This window comes from Chiloscyllium punctatum, chromosome 22 (assembly GCF_047496795.1).
Source record: "Chiloscyllium punctatum isolate Juve2018m chromosome 22, sChiPun1.3, whole genome shotgun sequence".
NCBI lineage: Eukaryota > Metazoa > Chordata > Chondrichthyes > Orectolobiformes > Hemiscylliidae > Chiloscyllium > Chiloscyllium punctatum.
The window spans coordinates 64490485-64511066 of record NC_092760.1 but is presented as its reverse complement, the minus strand read 5'-3'; the positions used below and the strand labels follow the sequence as shown (position 1 = coordinate 64511066).

At 42.2% G+C, this 20582-nt stretch overlaps 1 protein-coding gene across 1 annotated transcript in view; it reads left to right on the top strand.

Annotated features, from left to right (window-relative positions):
* The window catches only part of LOC140493734 (spondin-1-like), a 334053-nt gene that overhangs the window by 257128 nt on the left and 56343 nt on the right, over positions 1-20582 (top strand). The window contains exon 8 of the mRNA XM_072592548.1: positions 13217-13418. Within this exon, the coding sequence (XP_072448649.1) occupies positions 13217-13418 (202 nt within the window). The remainder of the gene's footprint in view (positions 1-13216; positions 13419-20582) is intronic.

Sequence of the window (20582 nt, the reverse complement as noted above, 5' to 3'; positions counted from 1 at the left end):
AGGAGGGGGAGGTGGTTCTGTCTATTCATCATTGAGGAGAGTACATGGAGTGTAGTGGCTGTGGGAGAGCACTGCCAAAAATGGGATGAGGACTCAAAGTTGGGGAGCTAAAACAGGAGGCATTTCCCAGGGGATGAGGATGGTGTTGGGAGTGGATCTCCAGGTGAATAAGGTATTTGCAGAAGAGCATTGGTGAGCATGGCAGGTTATGGGAGGTGGAGGTAACCAACAGTGACCACCATTGCAATCTCCCCAGGAGGAACGTAGAGGAGCAGGTTCAATGTCACGAACAAAATCAGAACATAATGAAAATATGTTGAAAGGTATATCTGGATAGTGAGGAGGAAGGAAGTAAACAGGCAGGTTTTGTGATGGCACAGAAAGGTACCAACGGCTGTCGGGGAGTGTTGGGAGTGGACAAGGAGTAGAACAGGGTGAACCAGAGGGAACAGTCCCGAAAGAAAACGAACAAGGGAGAGGAGGGGTCTATGTGTCTGGTGGTGGCATCCCGCTGGAGGTGGCAGAAGTGGCAGTTAATGATCCTTTCGATGTGGACGCTAGTAGAATGATAGGTGAGGTGAAGGAGAAACCAAGAGAGAGAGAGTAATGGCTGAAGTGCAGTAGATAGGTCAGACTCCACTGAGGGCCCAGTCAACCACACTGTTGGGGAATTCTTAATTAAAGAACAAGGTAGATATTTAGGATCCTCCTTGTTAAAGTTAGCATCATTGGAACAGATGTGATGGAGATGGAGGAACTAGGAAAACAAAACAGAACCTTTACAGGAAGCAGGTTTTGAGGATATGTAGTCTAGGTAACTGTGAAGTCGGTGGGTTTGTAGTCGATATTGGTTGCCAGCCTATCCCCAGAGATGGAAACAGCGATGTCAAGGAAGGCAAGGGAGGAGTCAAGAGATGGACCAGGTGAAGGTAAGACAGGGATGGAAATTGGAAGTGAAGTGGATTCATGTTTTTAATTCCTGATGAGAGAGCAAAACAGCACTGACAATATCATTGTTTGTCTGGAGGAAGGGTTGTGGGTGCGGTTCAGGATACGACTAGAACACAGAAGAGACAGGCAAACTTGCAGTCCATGTAGATACCATGGCCACCCTTCTTCTGGACGAAAGTGGGATAAGGTAAAGGAGAGGTAGTTTAGAGCGAGGATGAGCTTGACAAGGTGGAGGAGGGCCTGTTTTCCAGGAAGAGGTGGTGAGCCCTGCGGACCATCCTGGTGGGGGATGATTGCGTAAAGGGATTGCACATTCATGGTGAGAAGGAAGCGGCTGGAGCAGACAGAAATAATGGGTCCGCCTATGGAATCCTGTTTGTAGATGTTGGAAAGGATATTGAAGTCGGTGATGCAGGGTTAGGGGACTGTGAGCTTGGAGGCAGTGGTGGGGCAGGGAGATGACCAGATGAAATGAGGTTAGTGGCTGTAATGAACACAATTGCCTAGTGTTCCATAATGGGGTCATGGTCCAAGGGGAGATAGGAGGAGGTATCTGAGAGCTGACCCTCAGCCTCCGCTATGTCAGTCCACCAGACTGATTGAACATCGTTAAGGTGTAGTCCCAGACAGTGGTGAGGACCATTTGGAGGCCTGTGTCTGCACATCAGTAGATGAAGGAGAGGTGGGAAATGGGTGGAACTGGGCTGCCGGGAAGTGCAAAGTAAGAGAAGTCATGGAGGCTTTGAGGGAGGCTTCCTGACAGCAAGGTGAGGAGCGCCAGGGCCCGGTGCTGACAGTGTCCATTACAAGCTGCTTTTCCTTCCATCACTCTATGACTCAATGACGTACCATTCTCAGGACCCAAAGTGCTCGTAGAAAATGGTGGTGACAGTAAGCCAGACTGAGCGGAATTCGGGGTCAGCTTGATGTGTGAAAGCACAGCATACATGTTTTTAGGGACATTGAAGAAGCAGGTTCGCAAAGCAGCCAGTTGCAAACCAAGCTACATTTCATTTGCAATCATTACATTGCTTATTTGCTTCACTTGTAGAGGGAAGGTGCTTTGGAGGTGGATGCTTGTCATCGGTATTTCATCCAGCATTACCTCTAATTATTTTTTTCTGTTCCATAAAATTTGGAGGCTGTGCATAGCAGTGGACCTCCAAGTGGCTGTGCAGTTGCACAGTTTAAAGGGAACCTTGTTTTTCAGTATATCATTGGCGTTAGCAAATTACATCTCGGCATCTTAATAATGTTGAGGATAGCAAGAATTGCATTACAAAAAAGCAGTGCTGACCAAAGGTAAGCCATTCACTCATAAAACCTCCAAGAGTGCAGTAGCAGATGTACGCAAAGCCGAAGGCAGATGTAGGAGGGGCAGAACTAATGGCAAGACCAAGATCAGCAGCGGGCTAGTGGGGAGGGCAAGGCACCCAGCAGATACAGACGTCACTTCTGCTGGACTCTTCACAGTGCACCATGTGCAAAGGAGACCAGAGCTTTCTGGATCCAAATCTACTTCCTTGTCAAGAGCAAGGCGTAGTGTCTGCTCAGGCTATGTGACCTGGGACTCTGTGACAGAACTGTGCAGGCAGATGCTGGAATGGGGGCAGTAGGTGCAGGAGATCATCTCTCCTGGTGGTTGTGAAGCTGATTGCTGTTCAGAACCTCAATGCTACTGGCTGTTTTCAGGGTACAATGGATGACCTGTGTAGGATCTCTCAGTTGTGCATCTGAAATGCACCAGGACCGTGACTAATGCCATCTCAGCAAGATCACAGTGGTTCATTTAGCTCCCCCAAGACAAGTCAGCAGGATTGGAGAACATAGCTTACATCCCCTCAGGTGTAGGGTGGCATCGACTATACACACATGGCTCTGAGAGGGCTGTATCATAACACTGTAGAATTCATCAACGAGAAGGGGTTCCACTTGGTTAGTTTTCAAGTAATCTGTGATCACCATTACCACTTTCTGGTATGTGTGCCCACCACCTTGGCAGCCATCACAACTCCTACATCCTGAAGCACTCTGGTGTATCTGGTGCAACCTGGTTACTGGGCACAAGGGTTACCCACAGCAACCGTGACTCATGATAATATTGTGCAAGCACTTGAATAATGTGAAGTACAGATACAAACCTGCCCACTCCTCAATGAGGGGCAGGGTGGAGCAGAGTATAGGACTCCACCACAGGGAAATAAAGAGCAAGTATGAAAGATTTAATTTGAGGGAGAGAGAGTCATTCAGAAAAAGACAAAAGCAAAGTACAATAAAAAGTCATTTAAATATTTATTTTTTAAAAATCTCCAGTAATAATTTAAAAATGAAAGAATGAGATTTCCCACTTTCAGAAGTTAATTTTTAGTGTCATAAGTCATTTGGCACATTGTTGCATGTTAGTAAGCAACTTTTACAGAAAAATTGGAATGACCTTTATGGTGTCTGTAGATCATACTTTCTGCAAACATTGAGCAGCTAATGTTCTTTCAAGTAATCTCCAAAAATCTCCCTCAAAAAAGGTACACTTCCACGCTCTGTAAAATTGAACTCATCCCAAACTCTGCTGTCATATGCTGTTCAGTCACTTCTATCCATCACTGTTTTTCTGCAGTCCTGTAATTCAAATTCTCTCTCTCTCCCTCACTATCTCTATTTCTCAATTTCTTACTCTACCATTGGCACTGATGCATATAGCGATTGACCTTAAACTCTGAAATTACCTGCCTAAATTTCATTGCCTTTCCACTTTTCTCCTCTCCTTTAACATACATGTACCATTGATAGCCATGAAAGTCCCAGTCCTAAGATTTTAGCCCAATAATCCAGATTGAAATCCTCAGATACAATACTGAGGACATGCTGCACTGTCAGAGGTGCACACCTTCAGGTGAGATGTCAAACCAAGGTCCCACCTAACTATTCAGCAAAAGATCCCTCAGCACTAATAAGTGGTGTTTTGACAATATCACCTCACTGGTAATCTGGAGTCCCAAGCTAATGCTCTGGAGACATAAATTCACAGCAAACCATGGCAGATGGTGAAATCTGAACTCATTCAAAAACTTTGAGTCGAACTAAACTAATCTAATGGTGACCATGTAACCATTGCTAGCCAAAACCTGTTTGGCTGATGTCCCTTCGGGAAGGACATCTGTCATCTTTACCTGATCTGGTTAACATATGACTCCAGGAAAACAGCAATGCGGTTGATCCTTCCCTGTGTTCTGATACAGCTTAATGAGCCATTCAGTCCAAGGGCAATTAGGAATGGGTTAAAAATTATTACACAACAAGCCAAAGTGACACACATATCCCATGCAGGGATAAACAATTTTTAAGAAGAGTTGGAAAGTAATCCATAGAATCCCTACAGTGTGGAAACAGGTCCTTTGGCCCAACAAGTCTGGATACAGAACTAGCTCAAAGGTAGAAGACAGAGGGTGGTGGTGGAGGGTTGTTTTTCAGACTGGAGGCCTGTGGCCAATGGAGTGCCACAAGGATTGGTGCTGGGTCCTCTACCTTTTGTCATTTATATAAATGATTTGGATGCGAGCATAAGAGTTACAGTTAGTAAGTTTGCAGATGACACCAAAATTGGAGGTGTAGTGGACAGCGAAGAGGGTTACCTCAGATTATAACAGGACCTTGACCAGATGGGCCAATGGGCTGAGAAGTGGCAGATGGAGTTTAATTCAGATAAATGCGAGGTGCTGCATTTTGGGAAAGCAAATCTTAACAGGACTCATACACTTAATGGTAAGGTCCTAGGGAGTTTTGCTGAACAAAGAGACCTTAGAGTGCAGGTTCATAGCTCCTTGAAAGTGGAGTCGCAGGTAGATAGGATAGTGAAGAAGACCTTTGGTATGCTTTCCTTTATTGGTGAGAGTATTGAGTACAGGAGTTAGGAGGTCATGTTGCGGCTGTACAGGACATTGGTTAGGCCACTGTTGGAATATTGGGTTCAATGCTGGTCTCCTTCCTATCGGAAAGATGTTGTGAAACTTGAAAGGGTTCAGAAAAGATTTACAAGGATGTTGCTAGGGTTGGAGGTTTTGAGCTATAGAGAGAGGCTTAACAGGCTAGGGCTCTTTTCCCTTGAGCATCGGAGGCTGAACTCATGAGTTCAACCTTATAGAGGTTTACAAAATTATGAGGGGCATGGATATGATAAATGGACAAAGCCTTTTCACCGGGGTCGGGGAGTCCAGAACTAGAGGGCATAGGTTTAGGGTGAGGGGGAAAAATATAAAAGAGACCTAAGGGGCAACTTTTTCACACAAAGGGTGGCGTGTGTATGGAATGAGCTGCCAGAGGAAGTGGTACAATTGCAACATTTAAGAGGCATTTGGATGGGTATATGAATAGGAAGGGTTTGGAAGGATATGGGCCAGGTGCTGGCAGGTGGGACTAGATTGGGTTGGGATATCTGGTCGGCATGGACAGGTTGGACCGAAGGATCTGTTTCCATGCTGTATGTCTCTATGACTCTAAGTCCACACTGACCCTCCGAAGAATATCTCACCCAAACCTACTCCCCTACCCTATTACTCTACATTTACTCCTGACTAATGCACCTACCCTGCACATCCCTGAACACTATAGGCAATTTAGCATGGCCAATCCACCCGACCTGCACATCTTTGGATTGTGAAGGGAAATCGAAGCACCCAGAGGAAACCCACGCAGATACAGGGAGAATGTGCAAACTCCAAATAGACAGTCGCCCATGGCTGGAATTGAATCCAGGTCCCTGGCGCTGTGAGGCAGCAGTGCTAACCATGGAGCCACCATGCCACCTTGGTGTAATGCCCAACATTTGTTCCCTAACCAATGTCACTAAAACAATTGAGTGCATATATAATTAAAAGATCTTGCTGTCTTAATAAACTGTATAGCCTACCTTATGACAATGGCTGCAATACAGAAGAATTTCTTCAGCTGTGGAGCATTTTAGGGTATCCTGTAACGTCCTGTATAAATGTAATTTCTCAAAATAAAAATCCATCAGACCTTGTTTATCTTGTTAGTTTTAACCTATTCCACAGTCAGTGAGTTGATTCGGAAGATCTTTGACATTCGTAGCTCAGGGAGAATGTTACTGATGAACATTCTCTTTTATTACTTGGAGCTTCACGCTGGCAATAAATCTGTTTTCTGCCAGCACTCAGAGGGTCAACATCAAAACTATGGCAAAGAAACTTTAACTGTCAACTGAAGTCAATCCCATGAATATGTAAGGAGCAGGAGAATCGACGTTTCGGACATGAGCCCTTCTTCAGGAAGGCTCATACCCGAAACGTTGATTCTCCTGCTCCTTGGATGCTGCCTGACTTGCTGCGCTTTTCCAGCAACACATTTTCAGCTCTGATCTCCAACATCTGCAGTCCTCACTTTCTCCCCATGAATATCTAAGCAGACAGATTATTAAAACCATTTTTACCCTGTATAGACTTTGTACAGATAAGACTGGTAATGAATTAGATACTGCTAAATTAACTCTAACCTTTTAGCGTTTTAGATTATCTTTGTTCTCTCTTTAAAGAATTAAACCCAGGTTTCCATCGGAAAAGAAGGGAGGACATAAAAGAACCATTTTAGAAAAGGAGACCAGAAAGGAAGGAGCGCGATCATCTTAAGTGACAATACGCATTAATAGAATGGCTTTAAAAACACGTATCTGATATCCGCTCATCTCCCTTGAGTGCAGACCTATTAACTTTGCAGAAATATGCATTCAAAGAGGTTTGAAATACAATAACCAGCAGAGGGAATTGGATTTGTGCACTGAAAGACCTTCCATGAATGGAGATTACCACTCTTTCTACCATTTATACTTAATTTGCAGCCTCCTTTTTTCTCTTTATTTAATTATCCAATTTGACATGGTTTTACTTTCATGCCAATTATGTGGATCCTGTTCCGTTAAATAGACTCCCTCAGAAATTACACCTTCAGCTGTGGAAATTTAAGTAGAGAAATGCTGTATCAGTATTTCAAATGAATGAATTTTGAAATCTCATTTTAAGTAAAAGATTGCACAAGAAATGATATTTTATTTGAAGCATAACAAGGTTATATTATCACCTCATGAATAAGTACAGTAGAGAAGGGCACTGCTGATATCTAATCAGAGCCATCTATTGATCTGCTGTTGTTAATTAAACCTCTTTTTTACTTCTAAGCCATGGAACCCATCGCTATTCTTCAGAGAGGGAAAGGAAATCAGGACCAAACTCTGACATTATGTATAAAGAGCCTTTTATTATTTGATTTTAATTGCCTGCTTCTGCATTCATGCTTCCAATCAAACTTTAATTAATTCGAAAGGGAAAGCTTAAAATTTGCCACATTTTCGCCTACATCTTCAACAGAACTGTTGAATATCTAAGTTTATTTATCTCTTGGAAATAGAGGTCAGAATGTCAAAGCAATGTTTTTGATTATTTTGGGCGGCGTGTTTTTTTTTCTGGCAGAGTTGCCATTTACTGCCTTTCCTCAGGAAGGTGATTTGTCCTCTTCTTCAACAGTTAGGGTCAATGTTGTGTTCACAGCAGCAGCTTTCCATTCCTGCTGTCATCTGAAAGCTTCATCCCAATGGTTTGTGGTGAGTCATTAAGTTCATTCCTGTCTTTGAGTTGAATTTTGCTCACTGGGTTGCAATCCATACATCAACCTAAATATCCTGCGACATTTATTTCTCTTATTTATCTTAGTTCGTTGCCCATCACGAGAACCAGCAGTGATGCCTCTCATACTGGATAAGAAGAGTGCCCTTTGCACAGACTACAACATCATTTTCTGTACCCTTTCTGCTATCTATTTGTCAGTACATTTGGGGGTTCTTACTTGATAATTATTGATCATGATCCTCTGTCCTTTTCTGATTCCATTTATTTCATCTGCTGTGATTTTTAGCAGACGCCTACCGACCTGATCAATTTACTTCTTCAGCCCACCCTCTCTTCTCCTGCCAGAGCAACATTCCTTTTCTCAGAGGGGGTGAGAACACAGATATCTGGGACTCAACGGCCTGTCCAATGTTTCTTTGCCTTGTCATCAGGTGTCTTCCCTGTAATGATATGAAGAGGATCTGAATGAGAAAGACACAAGTTAGAGACATGGCTGTTAGTGCCGGCATATGTAGCCTGAAAGGCATTGAGATTTTCCAAGGGAGTGAGGAAACAGAGATCATGCAGTGTTAATGGTGTAGGAGGATAAGAGGTAAAGGGAATGAGTGAGGTAAGGTGTTACATGCAACAGAGTGTGTGTTGGAGCATAAGCATTGGTAGGGTGTGAGGACTGGCTGACTGATCCTCCTAAGGACCAACAGGTTAAGGGAAGGGGGGTGTGGAGGAAGCATGTGAAAAGAGGTATGTTTGAGGTAGATACATGCTTTATAAATCTGTCTAAAGTCACTGTAGTGTCAAACCAGAATGGTGGAGATTGAGGAGAGAGCTATGATGGGCAGCACAGTGGCACAGTGGTTAGCACTGCTGCCTCACAGCACCAGAGACCTGGGTTCAATTCCCGCCTCAGACAACTGACTGTGTGGAGTTTGCACATTCTCCCCGTGTCTGCATGGGTTTCCTCCGGGTGCTCCAGTTTCCTCCCACAGTCCAAAAATGTGCAGGTTAGGTGAATTGGCCATACTAAATTGCCTGTAGTGTTAGGTGTAGGGCAATGGGTCTGGGTGGGTTGCGCTTCGGTGGGTCGGTGTGGACTTGTTGGGCTGAAGGGCCTGTTTCCACACTGTAAGTAATCTAATCTAATCAGTGAGCAACGTATATGCTACATACCAACACCATACATTCTATTAGTCTAAAATCCTGATGACCCTGTATAATGTCTGTAGATCTGGAATTCTACCCCTCCAACTGCAACATGGATAGAAAGCCCCTGGTCCTCACCTTCCACCCCACTAATCTCCAGATTCAATGCATTATTCTCCATCATTTCCACCACCTACAGTCAGACCCCCATCACCAGAGATATATTTCCCTCCACACCCCTATCAGCATTCAGCAGAGACCACTCCCTCCGTGACTCCCTCATTAGGTTCCCCCCCCACCCCCATCAACCCATCCTCCACTCCCAGCACACTTCCATGCCGCCGCAAGAGGTGTAGAACTATGCCCACACCTCAATCCAAGAGCCTAAAGGATGTTTTCACATCCAGCAGGAATTTTCCTGTACATCCAAACACCTCATCTGCTGTGTCCATTGCTCTCGATGTGGTCCCCTCTGCATTGGGGAGACAGAACACCAACTCACAGAACATTTCAGAGAACATCTCTGGGACACACACACCAAACAATCCCACTGCCTTGTGGCCAACTACTTCAACTCTCCCTCCCATTCTGCTAAGTACATGCAAGTCCCCCGCCACCTCCACTGCCAAATCCCAGCTACCTGAAGCCTGTAGGAAGAACACTTCATCTTCCAACTTGGGGCCCTCCAACCATGTGGTGTCAATGTAAATTTCACCAGTTTCCTCATCTTCCCTACCCCCACCTTATCCCAGATCCAACTCTCCAACTTGGCATTGCCCTTGTGACCTTCCCTACCTGTCTATCTTCCTTCCCACTTAGCCGTTCCATCCTTCTCTCTGACTTATCACCATCACCTCCTACCTGCATTTACCTATTGCTTTCCCAGCTACCTTCCCTGCAGTCCCACCCCCACCCTCACCCTTTTATTTATCTCTCAGCCTCCCCCCCCCACCCCCCCCACCCCCCCCCCCCCGTCCCCCATATTCCTGATGAAGGGCTTATGCCCAAAACGTGGACATTTCTGATCCTCAGATTCTGCCTGACCCGCTGTGCTTTTCCAGCACAACACTTCTCGACTCTGATCTCCAGCAGCAGCAGTCCTCACTTTCTCTTTTGGAAATGTATGCATTGGTTATCATTCATGCAACACTAACACTAACATGCAACACTGAGGATCTTGATCTCTCTCTTCCCATGTCTCCTGCAATCCATTTCACATATCTACCATCACCACATACAAATCTATAGTCCTCGAAGAAAGGTTTTGGAAATCTGAAACATTGTACCTAAAAGTTTGTTAATGCTAAAAGAATCAGTTGAAAATTTCATTTTAAGATTAATTGACTTTTGTTAAACAAGGATATAATGACTTACAGATGCCAGTTGGTAAATGGAGTTGAGGTGAACAGTAGCTATGATCTGAATGAATGGTGGTATATGCTTCAGGGGTTAATGGCTCCTCCTATTTGTATTGCAAGAATGATCAGAATAAATTACATCCGCAGATTAGTTCTATGTTAATTAACAAGAGGGAATTTGAATTCTGTATCCCATTCCCAGTCCTGGGTCTACTGTGCGATTACAATGAAGCTGAGGTCAGCAAATCCTCTTTCAGTTCAATACTTTAGTGTGGTCTGGATTTATCACTGAGCTCAGAAATTTCAGATCATCCAATTAGTTGCCTTTGGTTACGCCATTTAAAAAAAGGATGATTTGGAGATGCTGGTGTTGGACTGGGGTGTGCAAAGTTAAAAATCACATAATGCCAGGTTATAGTCCAATGGGTTTAAATAGAAGCACTAGCTTTTGGAGCGCCATTCCTTCACCTGATGAAGGAGCAGTGACTGAAAGCTAGTGCTTACAATTAAATCTGTTGGACTATAACCTGGTGTTGTGTGATTTTTAACTTAAAAAGAGACACCTTTATGAAATTGGTTTTCATTGGATGATCTAATTGCCAATTAAAAGAGTAGAAAATTTGTTTTCGTATCAATATAATTAGGTGATAATGTACTTCTACTAGAAAAAAAAGACTGCTCGGCATCAGAAGAATCAGAAACTAGATATAGTTGTCATAGAAACCAAAGAAAGCAAAAATTGAGGACTAATCTCAAGACATACTTGAAATGATTAAAGGCTGATGAATGGCACTTCATGTGATTAAATTGGCATCTTAACAGATAATCAAAGATAAAATTTCAATTACGGTTATAAAGTGTTATTAATATTTTCAGTTGAAGTCTTTGTTCTAATGAGAGATGGAGATGAAAGTGTTTGCATAAATTTGTCTTACACCACAACTGAAGAGTGGACATGGCCTATTTCATATATATGCAACTTTAAGAACAATGTTAAGTCAATGGTGTGTTAATAGCCTAGAAATTACTACTGACAGTAAATAGTTGGTACATTTGTGTCCACATCTCACTGTTAAGTCAAAGAGTATGGTACTGGAAAAGCACAGCTGGTCAAGCAGCATTCAAGGAGCAGGAGAATTGACGTTTCCTGATGAAGAGTTTATTCTCGAAACATTGATTCTCCTGCTCCTCAGATGCTGCCTGACCTGTTGTGCTTTTTCAGCACTACCCTCTTTGATTCTGATCTCCAGCATCTATAGTCCTCACTTTCTCCTACATCTCACTGTTTGTTTGATGGAGTTAAAATCCAATCTATGTCTTGAAGAATATTTTAAATGAATTTTTGGCAGTAGACATGGTGCTAGGGATGAGGGCTTTAATTGTTTGGAGAGGCTGGAATAGCTCTCCTCAGAGCAGAGAAGATATCCAGGAGCTGAATGAGGCATGAAAGGGGTCTTCATAAAGATGATCACACTTATGAAGGGTTTTTCTAGAATTACAAAGGTAAAACTGATTCCAGTGGTTGGAGGGTCAATAATCAAAGGACCCAGATTCATATAAAATGGCAAAAAAACCTGACAGAAGATGAAAAAACCTTTTAATGCTGTGAGTTGTTATGTCCTGGGATGCACTGAATGAAAAGGTGGTGGAATCGGGTTCAATTGGAAATTGGATATAAGTACTTGAAGAGTTTTCAAGGCTAGGCAGAAAGATGGGGTGAATTTTACTGCATAACATTTCAAAGAACTAGCTCAGACACAATACACCAATGGCCTCTGATAAAAATTGATGCTGTAATTATATGGAAATGATTCCCTTTTGCTCTCTCTGGTTGTTGTTTCGTTGATTGATACAATCATAATGATGTAATCATTTGTCAATTTTGCAACAGATTGAACAAAGGAGAAGTCGAGACCAAATGCAACTTGTTTTGCAATTCATGTGGTAATGAAAGGAAAAACTAAATTAGGCCATTATGTGCAAAGATTATCCAGACACTTTTTAATGTTAAAAAGAAGACTGAATATGTAAACATGTCATAGTTTAATGGCGTTCCACATGCCATTGGTGGTGCTTCAGCCTGCCAAGCCTTGTAGATGCAGCTCTCTTTATAAATATGTAAGGTAATTTATTAAGTGGATTCCATGAGATGGAATAGTGTGGAGATTGACTTCTGGACTCATTCCCAACATTCAAATACAAAAAGAACAAAAGCATGTTCTCTTTGTAAGTGAATAATAATTGAAAGAAAAATGAAAATTGAAAGAACAAAGTTTTGGCGATTTATCAAAAGTAAGTGAGACACACCAGACAATGAGGCATCTTTGTGCATAAACGTCTCAGAAATATAAATCTTATATATGTCTTTGATAAAGTAAGAACCTCCAGGAAAGAAAGAGACACCACTGAGTAATGAATAAGAGGAACTTTACTGATATGTAAGCGCAGGGCCTTTCACACTCAGAAAGATCACGATATTTGCTGTTGAGTTTCAACTTATTAGAGTCATTCATTTATGTATATGTCAAGACTGTCCTCTTTTGTAATACGACTCAGCACCAAATGATAAGGAGATTGTCAGACTAATTAGTGGAACATGCAGCTGCAGGTCAAAATATTTGCAAGGCTCCTAAATTATTAATCATCAATGCAGGAAGCAGAATCTGAAGCTAAGTGACACATGAAAATACAACAACTCATGAACATCTATTATATGACACTTCATTGAACAATATTGTCATTGTACCATTCCAACATACAAAGGTTGAGGCATAATAGGGTGGCAAGGTGGCTCAGTGGTTAACACCGCTGCCTCACAGCACCAAGGTCCCAGGTTCAATTCCAGCCTTGGGTGACTGTCAGTGTGGAGTTTGCACATTCTCTCCATGTCTGTGTGGGCTTCCTCTGGATGCTGTGGTTTCCTCCCACAGTCCAAAGATGTGCAGGTCAGGTGAATTGGTCATGCTGAATTGCCCATAGTGTTAGGTGCATTAGTCAGAGGGGAAATAGGTCTGGGTGGTTACACTTCGGAGGGCTGGCTAGGCCAAAGGGCCTGTTTCCACACTGTAGGAAATTAGACTAAATCTAATTGTGCTCTTGTTTCTTCTCTTCTGCTATTTTCTACATTTTGTGCAGCCGGGCAGCTCCATCTGCAGAATTCTCTGTTGACCACACACGGCATCTGATGTCCTTCCTGACAATGTTGGGTCCCAGTCCAGATTGGAATGTGGGGCTGTCGGCAGAAGATCTCTGCACCAAGGATTGTGGGTGGGTGCAGAAGGTTATTCAGGACTTAATTCCCTGGGATGCTGGGACTGACAGCGGAGTGACTTACCTGGTAAGCCATTGACTGATTTCTCAGTTGGTTAATTTAAATAACTCGGAAAGTAACTGGAATCTAAGAAACGTCTCTCAAGCCCATATGTCCTGGTTGAAAAATAGCGGCGAGGGAGGAAAGAAAGCATTTTTTTGAACCAGCATGTTTGTAATATCTCTGTTCTACATTATGGAACTCTAGCTTCCGCAGAAATGTGCTAAGTGGTTTATGAGCAAATTTACTTATCTAGGATCAAATGGATTTCACCAGTTTCCTCATTTCCCCTCCTTCCATCTTATCTCAGTTCCAACTTTCCAACTCAGCACTGCCCTCTTGACCTGTCTATCTTCCTTCCTTCCTATCCACTCCATGCTCCACTCCCACCATCTCTTTCACCCCTACCTTCATCCACCTATCGCATTCCCATCTGCCTTCACTCCAGCCCCACTCCCTCCCACTTATCTCACAGCGTCTTTGACCCAATAGCCTCATTCCTGATGAAGGGCTTGTGTCGGAAACATCGTTTCTCCTGTTCCTCGGACGCTGCCTGACCAGCTGTGCTTTTCAAGCACCACACTTTTTGACAAATTTCCTTTAACTGTCAGCTTTTTAGCCTGTCCCTTCTAAACAGCCTGTCATATTTAGCATGTATTACCATTAGTGGTGTTCATCTTGACATGATGTTACAGACTTTTCTTCTTTAAATGTTGCCATTAAATCACAGTCAGAAAACACAATTTACATACACGTATGTGGCTCATAAAATGTAGTCAAATGTCCTATTGCACTTCAGAAGAGCATTATCAAACAATGATTTGGCACTGAACTACATAAGGATATAGTATAACAGACAACCAAAAATTTGATTAAAGAGGTAATTTTAAAGCACATGTTCAAGGAGTAGAGAGAGGTAGAAAGGCAAAAATAATTAGGGTTGGAATTTCAGAGTTTAGGGCATAGGCAGCTAAAGACAAGATCACGAGTGGTAGAATCATCACAGATCCCTAATAGTCCGGAAACAGGCCATTCAGCCCAACAAGACCACACTGACCCTCCGAAGAATATCCCATCCTGACCTATTTCCCTATGTTTCCCTTGACTAATGCACCTAACCTATACATCCCTGAACACTATAGGCAATTTTAGCATGGCCAATTCACCCTAACCTGTACATCAGGAAACTGGAGAAAATCCATGCAGACACGGGGAGAATGTGCAAACTCCACAGAGACAGTCGCTCAAAACTGGAATCGAATCCGGGTCCCTGGTGCACTGAGCCAACCTCCCACGTGAACGGCTAGAAATTGATGATGCACAGGAGGTCAGAATTTTAAAAATTACTTTGTATATTGTGAATGTCTTTGGCAATGCATTTATCCTAATTATTCCTAATTGCCCTTTTGAAGATGGTACTTAACTATATCCTTAACTATAACTGAAATGGTTTGCTGGGCCATTTCAAAGTGCAAATATTTTTATGTGTCTGGAGTAACATTTGATTCAGGTTGGAAAGGACGACAAATTTCTTTCCCTAAAGGATGTTAACAACTCTAATTGTGTTCTGTGATGATTCGGTAATTCTATGAACAAGCACAGAGATATTGAAAGATTGTAGGGCTGGAGGAAATTACTGAAAAAGGGGAAGCACAAACAATAATACTTCACCTGACAAAATCTTGTGATTTCAAATAAACCTGTTGGACCATAACCTGGTGTTGTGTGACTGCTAAAACCCAGTAAGAACCTTTTATTTTTCAGTTTCCAATAAACATTCTCTGTGATTTTCTGGTTTGCACCCATCCTCCCTTAATTAACTAATTCAGCAGCCAACACAAAGCATAGCAGCGGTTTGGTACAGGTTCATCTACAGTATCCTTAGTTGTTGTGGTTCTGTTCGCCGAGCTGGGAATTTGTCTTGCAAACGTTTCGTCCCCTGTCTAGGTGACATCCTCAGTGCTTGGGAGCCTCCTGTGAAGCGCTTCTGTGCTGTTTCCTCCGGCATTTATAGTGGCCTGTCTCTGCCGCTTCCGGTTGTCAGTTCGAGCTGTCCGCTGTAGTGGCCGGTATATTGGGTCCAGATCGATGTGTTTGTTGATAGAGTCTGTGGATGAGTGCCATGCCTCTAGAAATTCCCTGGCTGTTCTCTGTTTGGCTTGCCCTATAATGGTAGTGTTGTCCCAGTCGAATTCATGTTGCTTGTCATCTGTGTGTGTGGCTACTAAGGAGAGCTGGTCGTGTCGTTTCGTGGCTAGTTGGTGTTCATGAACCACAACAAAGAGCACCCGAGCTACAAATTTTCTCCCAAACTTTGAAGTATCCTTAGAACAAGTAAATTGCACAATCTTCCAGGTCAGTTCCCAACAGCAATTATCTGTCTGTTCTCTTTTCCTTTAAAACAAGTTGCTTTTCAAAGTTCAACTCTTTAAATTGTGTTCAACAGCAACTCTTTTATCTCTGTATCACATAGAGTGGTGTTCTTGCCTTTTTAACTATCAAAATAGTTGTTGCCTTCTGGTGTGTTTTGCCACTTCTGGAGCTAAGCCAATTCTTAATGAGAAAAATGGATATTTTCCCATCGTTCATAGCCCAAAACACAACTTAAACAATTCAACAAAAATGTATGTAGCTACCTGAAGAGTAGCTTGTTGAGTCAAGTTGAAGAGATTGAGGTATACAAAGTTATGAGAGGCATAGAGAGGGCAGAAAGGGTAAAGTGTTTCACTTAGTAGAAATGTCAATAACCAGGCCCACAGATTTAAGGCAAGGAGCAAGGGCTTTAGAGTGGATTGAAGGAAAAGACTTTTCATCCAGACAGCGGTGATATCTAGACCTTTATTGCTGAAAAGAATGGTAGACATGGGATCCCTCAAGACACTTCAGCACTATTCAGGTGAGCACTTGAAATTCCATAGCATGCAGGCTACTGACCAAGTTCTGGAAAATCTGAATAGAGTAGATAGATGCTTGATGACCAGCATGGACATGATGGACCAAAGGGCCTTTTTCCATATTGTGAAAGCTCTATGACTTTGTGGTGAATGACCAACTAGTCTTCTGCTGTTGATTGTGGAATACTATTAACCAGGACATTATGTTTGTCTCTGATAGTTAATATTCACCTAAACTGATAGATGGAGCTTCAACCTAACATCATTTGAAGGAGGGGACCTCCGTTCACTGCTAATAGATAATGTGGAAACTTCTTTAGACCTTTTAGGAAACATAAACACAGAGCTACACCCAATTCCTTTCAATAATGACAAAACAAGCACATAAAACATAAAAAAATAAAATATTCTAACCCTTTCACATCAGTTCTAGGTCCAATCCCAACTTGAGAATTTGAGCTCATAATCTAAAATGATGCACAACCCTGAGGTAATATTGCATTATCAGAGATATCTTTTATTAAAAGCTAACCAAGGTCCACTTTATGTCAACAAGGGGGTTCACAAAGGTCCTGTGGCACATTTTGAGGCTCTTTTGTGCCTTGAACAACATTCATCCCTCAATCAAAAACAGCAACGGCTTGATTTTATGGGGTGCAGTGGTCCTTATATGGCCTTCATTTTCCAAAAAGCATATTTTATTCATAAAATTTACATAAATACATTATAAAACATATCAATTCATTCCATGTTAAGTGTGGCCCAAAGGTGCTGCACAAAAGGGAGATGGTGGATGGGTCCCTGAGCAGACTGTCAAACTCAGTTAGCAGAATGAGTCATTGCCAAAACTTGGAACAAGCACCAATATGTAGTTTAGCTAGTCATGAGAAAACCCCATTCACATCAAATCTACCCAGCACACCTGGAGTCTCACATCCTCTGCATGTTGCCCTTGAGGTGGTATTAGTGGGGAAAACACAGTCTTGCACCTGTTTGTGGAATTTGTCTTTGCAATGCAGGTACAAGGAGATGCAATGGTTTCTCTTGCACTTCATGCTGAGCAGCTCCATGATGCAGGTCTCTATTCTCTATGGGCTGCTCCCAACGACACAAAGCAATACAAACATCAACCGTGACTGGATGACCATTACCTCTGTGAAAGATACCCTTTGGCTTGCCCAAAACATTTTGGTCTTCCAATGCAAAGAGTTGTCCTTGATTGAGTAGTGAAAATCAGCACATTCCAAAGCCCAAATCAAGATGCTGAGGGACACTCTGTACCTCTACTGTAGAGGTACAATAGGGAAAGTTCACTGCCTAATGCCTTTCAGCTGTAGTACACCAAGGAATCCTTGGTACTGTGTGCCTTACAAAGAGAGTGAACAGTGAATCAAAAGCATTGAGAATGAACTGGAAGTAGTGAAATCTTGTTGTGTAAAGAACTTTATATCTATTTTATAGTCTGTAATTATAGAATAGATATAAGGCGGAGGGGGTGAAGGGTAGGGAGCAGTAGGACATTGATGGCGATGAACCCCAATGGGTGCAGGGAATTCCCTGGAGGCTGCTTCCCCTTACCTGGCATCAGCCTGCTCCACTGCAGCTGCCAGACTGCCCACATGGTATGGGCCTCCTCCTGCTGTGGGTGAAATACAGCAGGGTGTAGCTTTAAATAGGCTACCCAATGCCTCCATTAAATCTCAGACAAGTTGGAGATGGATGGTAAAGTAACGGGCACATCACCATTTTGATTATGTCTGGAGAGGATAAAGTCTCACCCCATTCCTGAGGCTGACTGGTCCTTCAGCTTCTTCAATATTTATCAGACCTTGTTGTGTAGAAATTGCTGAATGTGTCCACTTAGCAACAAAAGTTATGCGCTAATGAGGATGTGATAAGTGGCTGCATAAATAAAAGCTTTTACTTTGAGATGCCCTGTTGTTTTACTAATCTATGTAGCATTTTATTATACTCTTGTCTTTGGCAAATAACTGAAAATCAGAAGGTTCAGCAAATTATATGAATCTCAGTGAACATGAGTATCACACGAAAGCAACGTAATCAACTGAACACTTGCAAAATTAGTTTAGTGGCCTATTTATTGGCTCGTTACCCAAAATTTAGTGCGGGATGATCAAGATTCTCGACCAATTTATTTATACACCAGTTCTTTTTTACTTCAACAGTAGCACAGAAGCATTTAATTGTTTACTAAACGAACGCGCAAAGTAACGTATGAACGTGTGAAATGTCTAGACACCTGCATCACTGACAGTCAAATTCTGGTTTAGCAATTTCTGAAAAAAGAGATAACCTGCAATTAATGCAATAAGGATGCAGGAACATAGGAAAAGAATGAGGCCATTCAGCCCCTCAAGTCTGTTTGACCAAATTGTTAGATGGGTTACATATCAGCTACTATTACCATGTACACCATCAGTCTGCTGGTACAAGATTAGTTTGCCTCCTAGATATTCTGTAACAATGAGATCCTGGGTCCGATTTCAGGGACTTCTTGGGTATTATTAAATATGCACAGAGTGAGGCTGAAATGGAGCAGTTAGGAGTGAGTGGTGAAGAGTCCTGAAATTATATTCACTTTGCGAGATCATTACACTGAAGCTGTCAGGAAACAACAGTAGCCATATCAAAATCATGACGTATAATTGGATTAGTCATAAATTCAAACAATCTTATGGTGCAGAAAGGATGATCCATTTGGTCCCACTCACTTTTCTTTCCCAATAGTCCTGAAATCCTTCAAATGGTTTAGGTCAATATTTCAAACAGTTATCCAATTCCAATATTTTCAAACTATTAATACCCTTACCTAACAAAAACTTTAGTTTCAAATTTTCAATTAAATAGCCTCTCCCAATCCCTATCAAACAATATCTTCTGGTGTGACAGCATTCCAAATAGTCAGGACAGTATGTATGAGAAGTGCTTCCTAATATCACCTTTGATCTCTAATCTTAAAGGTAATTTTAAATTAGTTAATATCTTTTTGCTGTCACGATCTCAGATCAGTCCACCAACATTTTTGACATGGTAAGATCACCCTATTATATTTCAACCTGAAACAAAACATACAGAACTCTGGAGAAACTCAGGGGAAGAGTTGGAGTGTCACACCAATCAAGACCATAGACCTAATGTTGGAGAGTGGGACAAGTGTAGATTTAGTCTTTTTTTATAATCAGCACAGACTTGATGGGCTGAAGGGCTTCTTCTGTACTTTATGATTCTATTAGTTGAAGATTATCACCTATCAACTCTGGAATTGGGTGTGCTCTGAACATTACAAATCACAGAGAAGACTGGCTTGCTCTGAAGAAACAAAGGAATACAATGAGATAATTTCGTAGCACTACCCTATAATCTAATCTATCTAATCTAATCTACCCTATTAATTCTTTAAATCATCTAAATGCCTCAGTTAGATAACATCTTAAACTTCAATTCTTAAGAGAATATTAACCCTGCCTGCATTCTTCCACCCTCCTTGCCACAATATCACTCTGATGAAGTTGTACTGTGCCCCTTCCTTCACAAAGTCATATCAGTCCTGTGATTGCCAGAACTGAATGTGCTTACTGCAATCCAGCCATAGTTTTGTGTAATGGTAACTGCAAAGGTTAAGTCCGAACCTCAGGAGGCAACTGGGGAACTTCAAAACAAAGTCACTGTAATGTTTTAATCTGTGCTTACATTAAGATTTTATTGTGATATCAAGCTGCGCATGGTTGACAAGTATTTCGGAAAATGATGCTGAGCTGGGCTGGACTCATTATTATCCCAGGAAAATCATTACTGTTACAGTATACCATATGTGCTTCATGATGGTGCCAGCAGGAACTGACATGAGCCCTTTCAGCTACCTTCTGAGAAAATGAACCTCATCTTTCAACACAGGGTTTGTTGACATACAATCCAATTTATTTAATTTCCTTCTTTTTTATGAATGATTTTTATGAATTATGCATGATGGCTCAGTGGTTAGCCCTGCTGCCTCACAGCACCAGGGGCTTGGGTTCAATTCCAGCCTTGGGCGACTATCTGTGTGCGGTTTGCATATTGGATTAGATTACCTACAGTGTGGAAACAGGCCCTTCGGCCCAACAAGCCCACACTGACCCTCCGAAGAGAAACCGACACCCCCCCTATATTTACCCCTGACTAATCCATTTAACACTATGGGCAATTTAGCATGGCCAATTCACCTAAGCTGCACATCTTTGGACTGTGGGAGGAAACCCACGCAGACACAGGGAGAATGTGCAAACTCCACACAGAC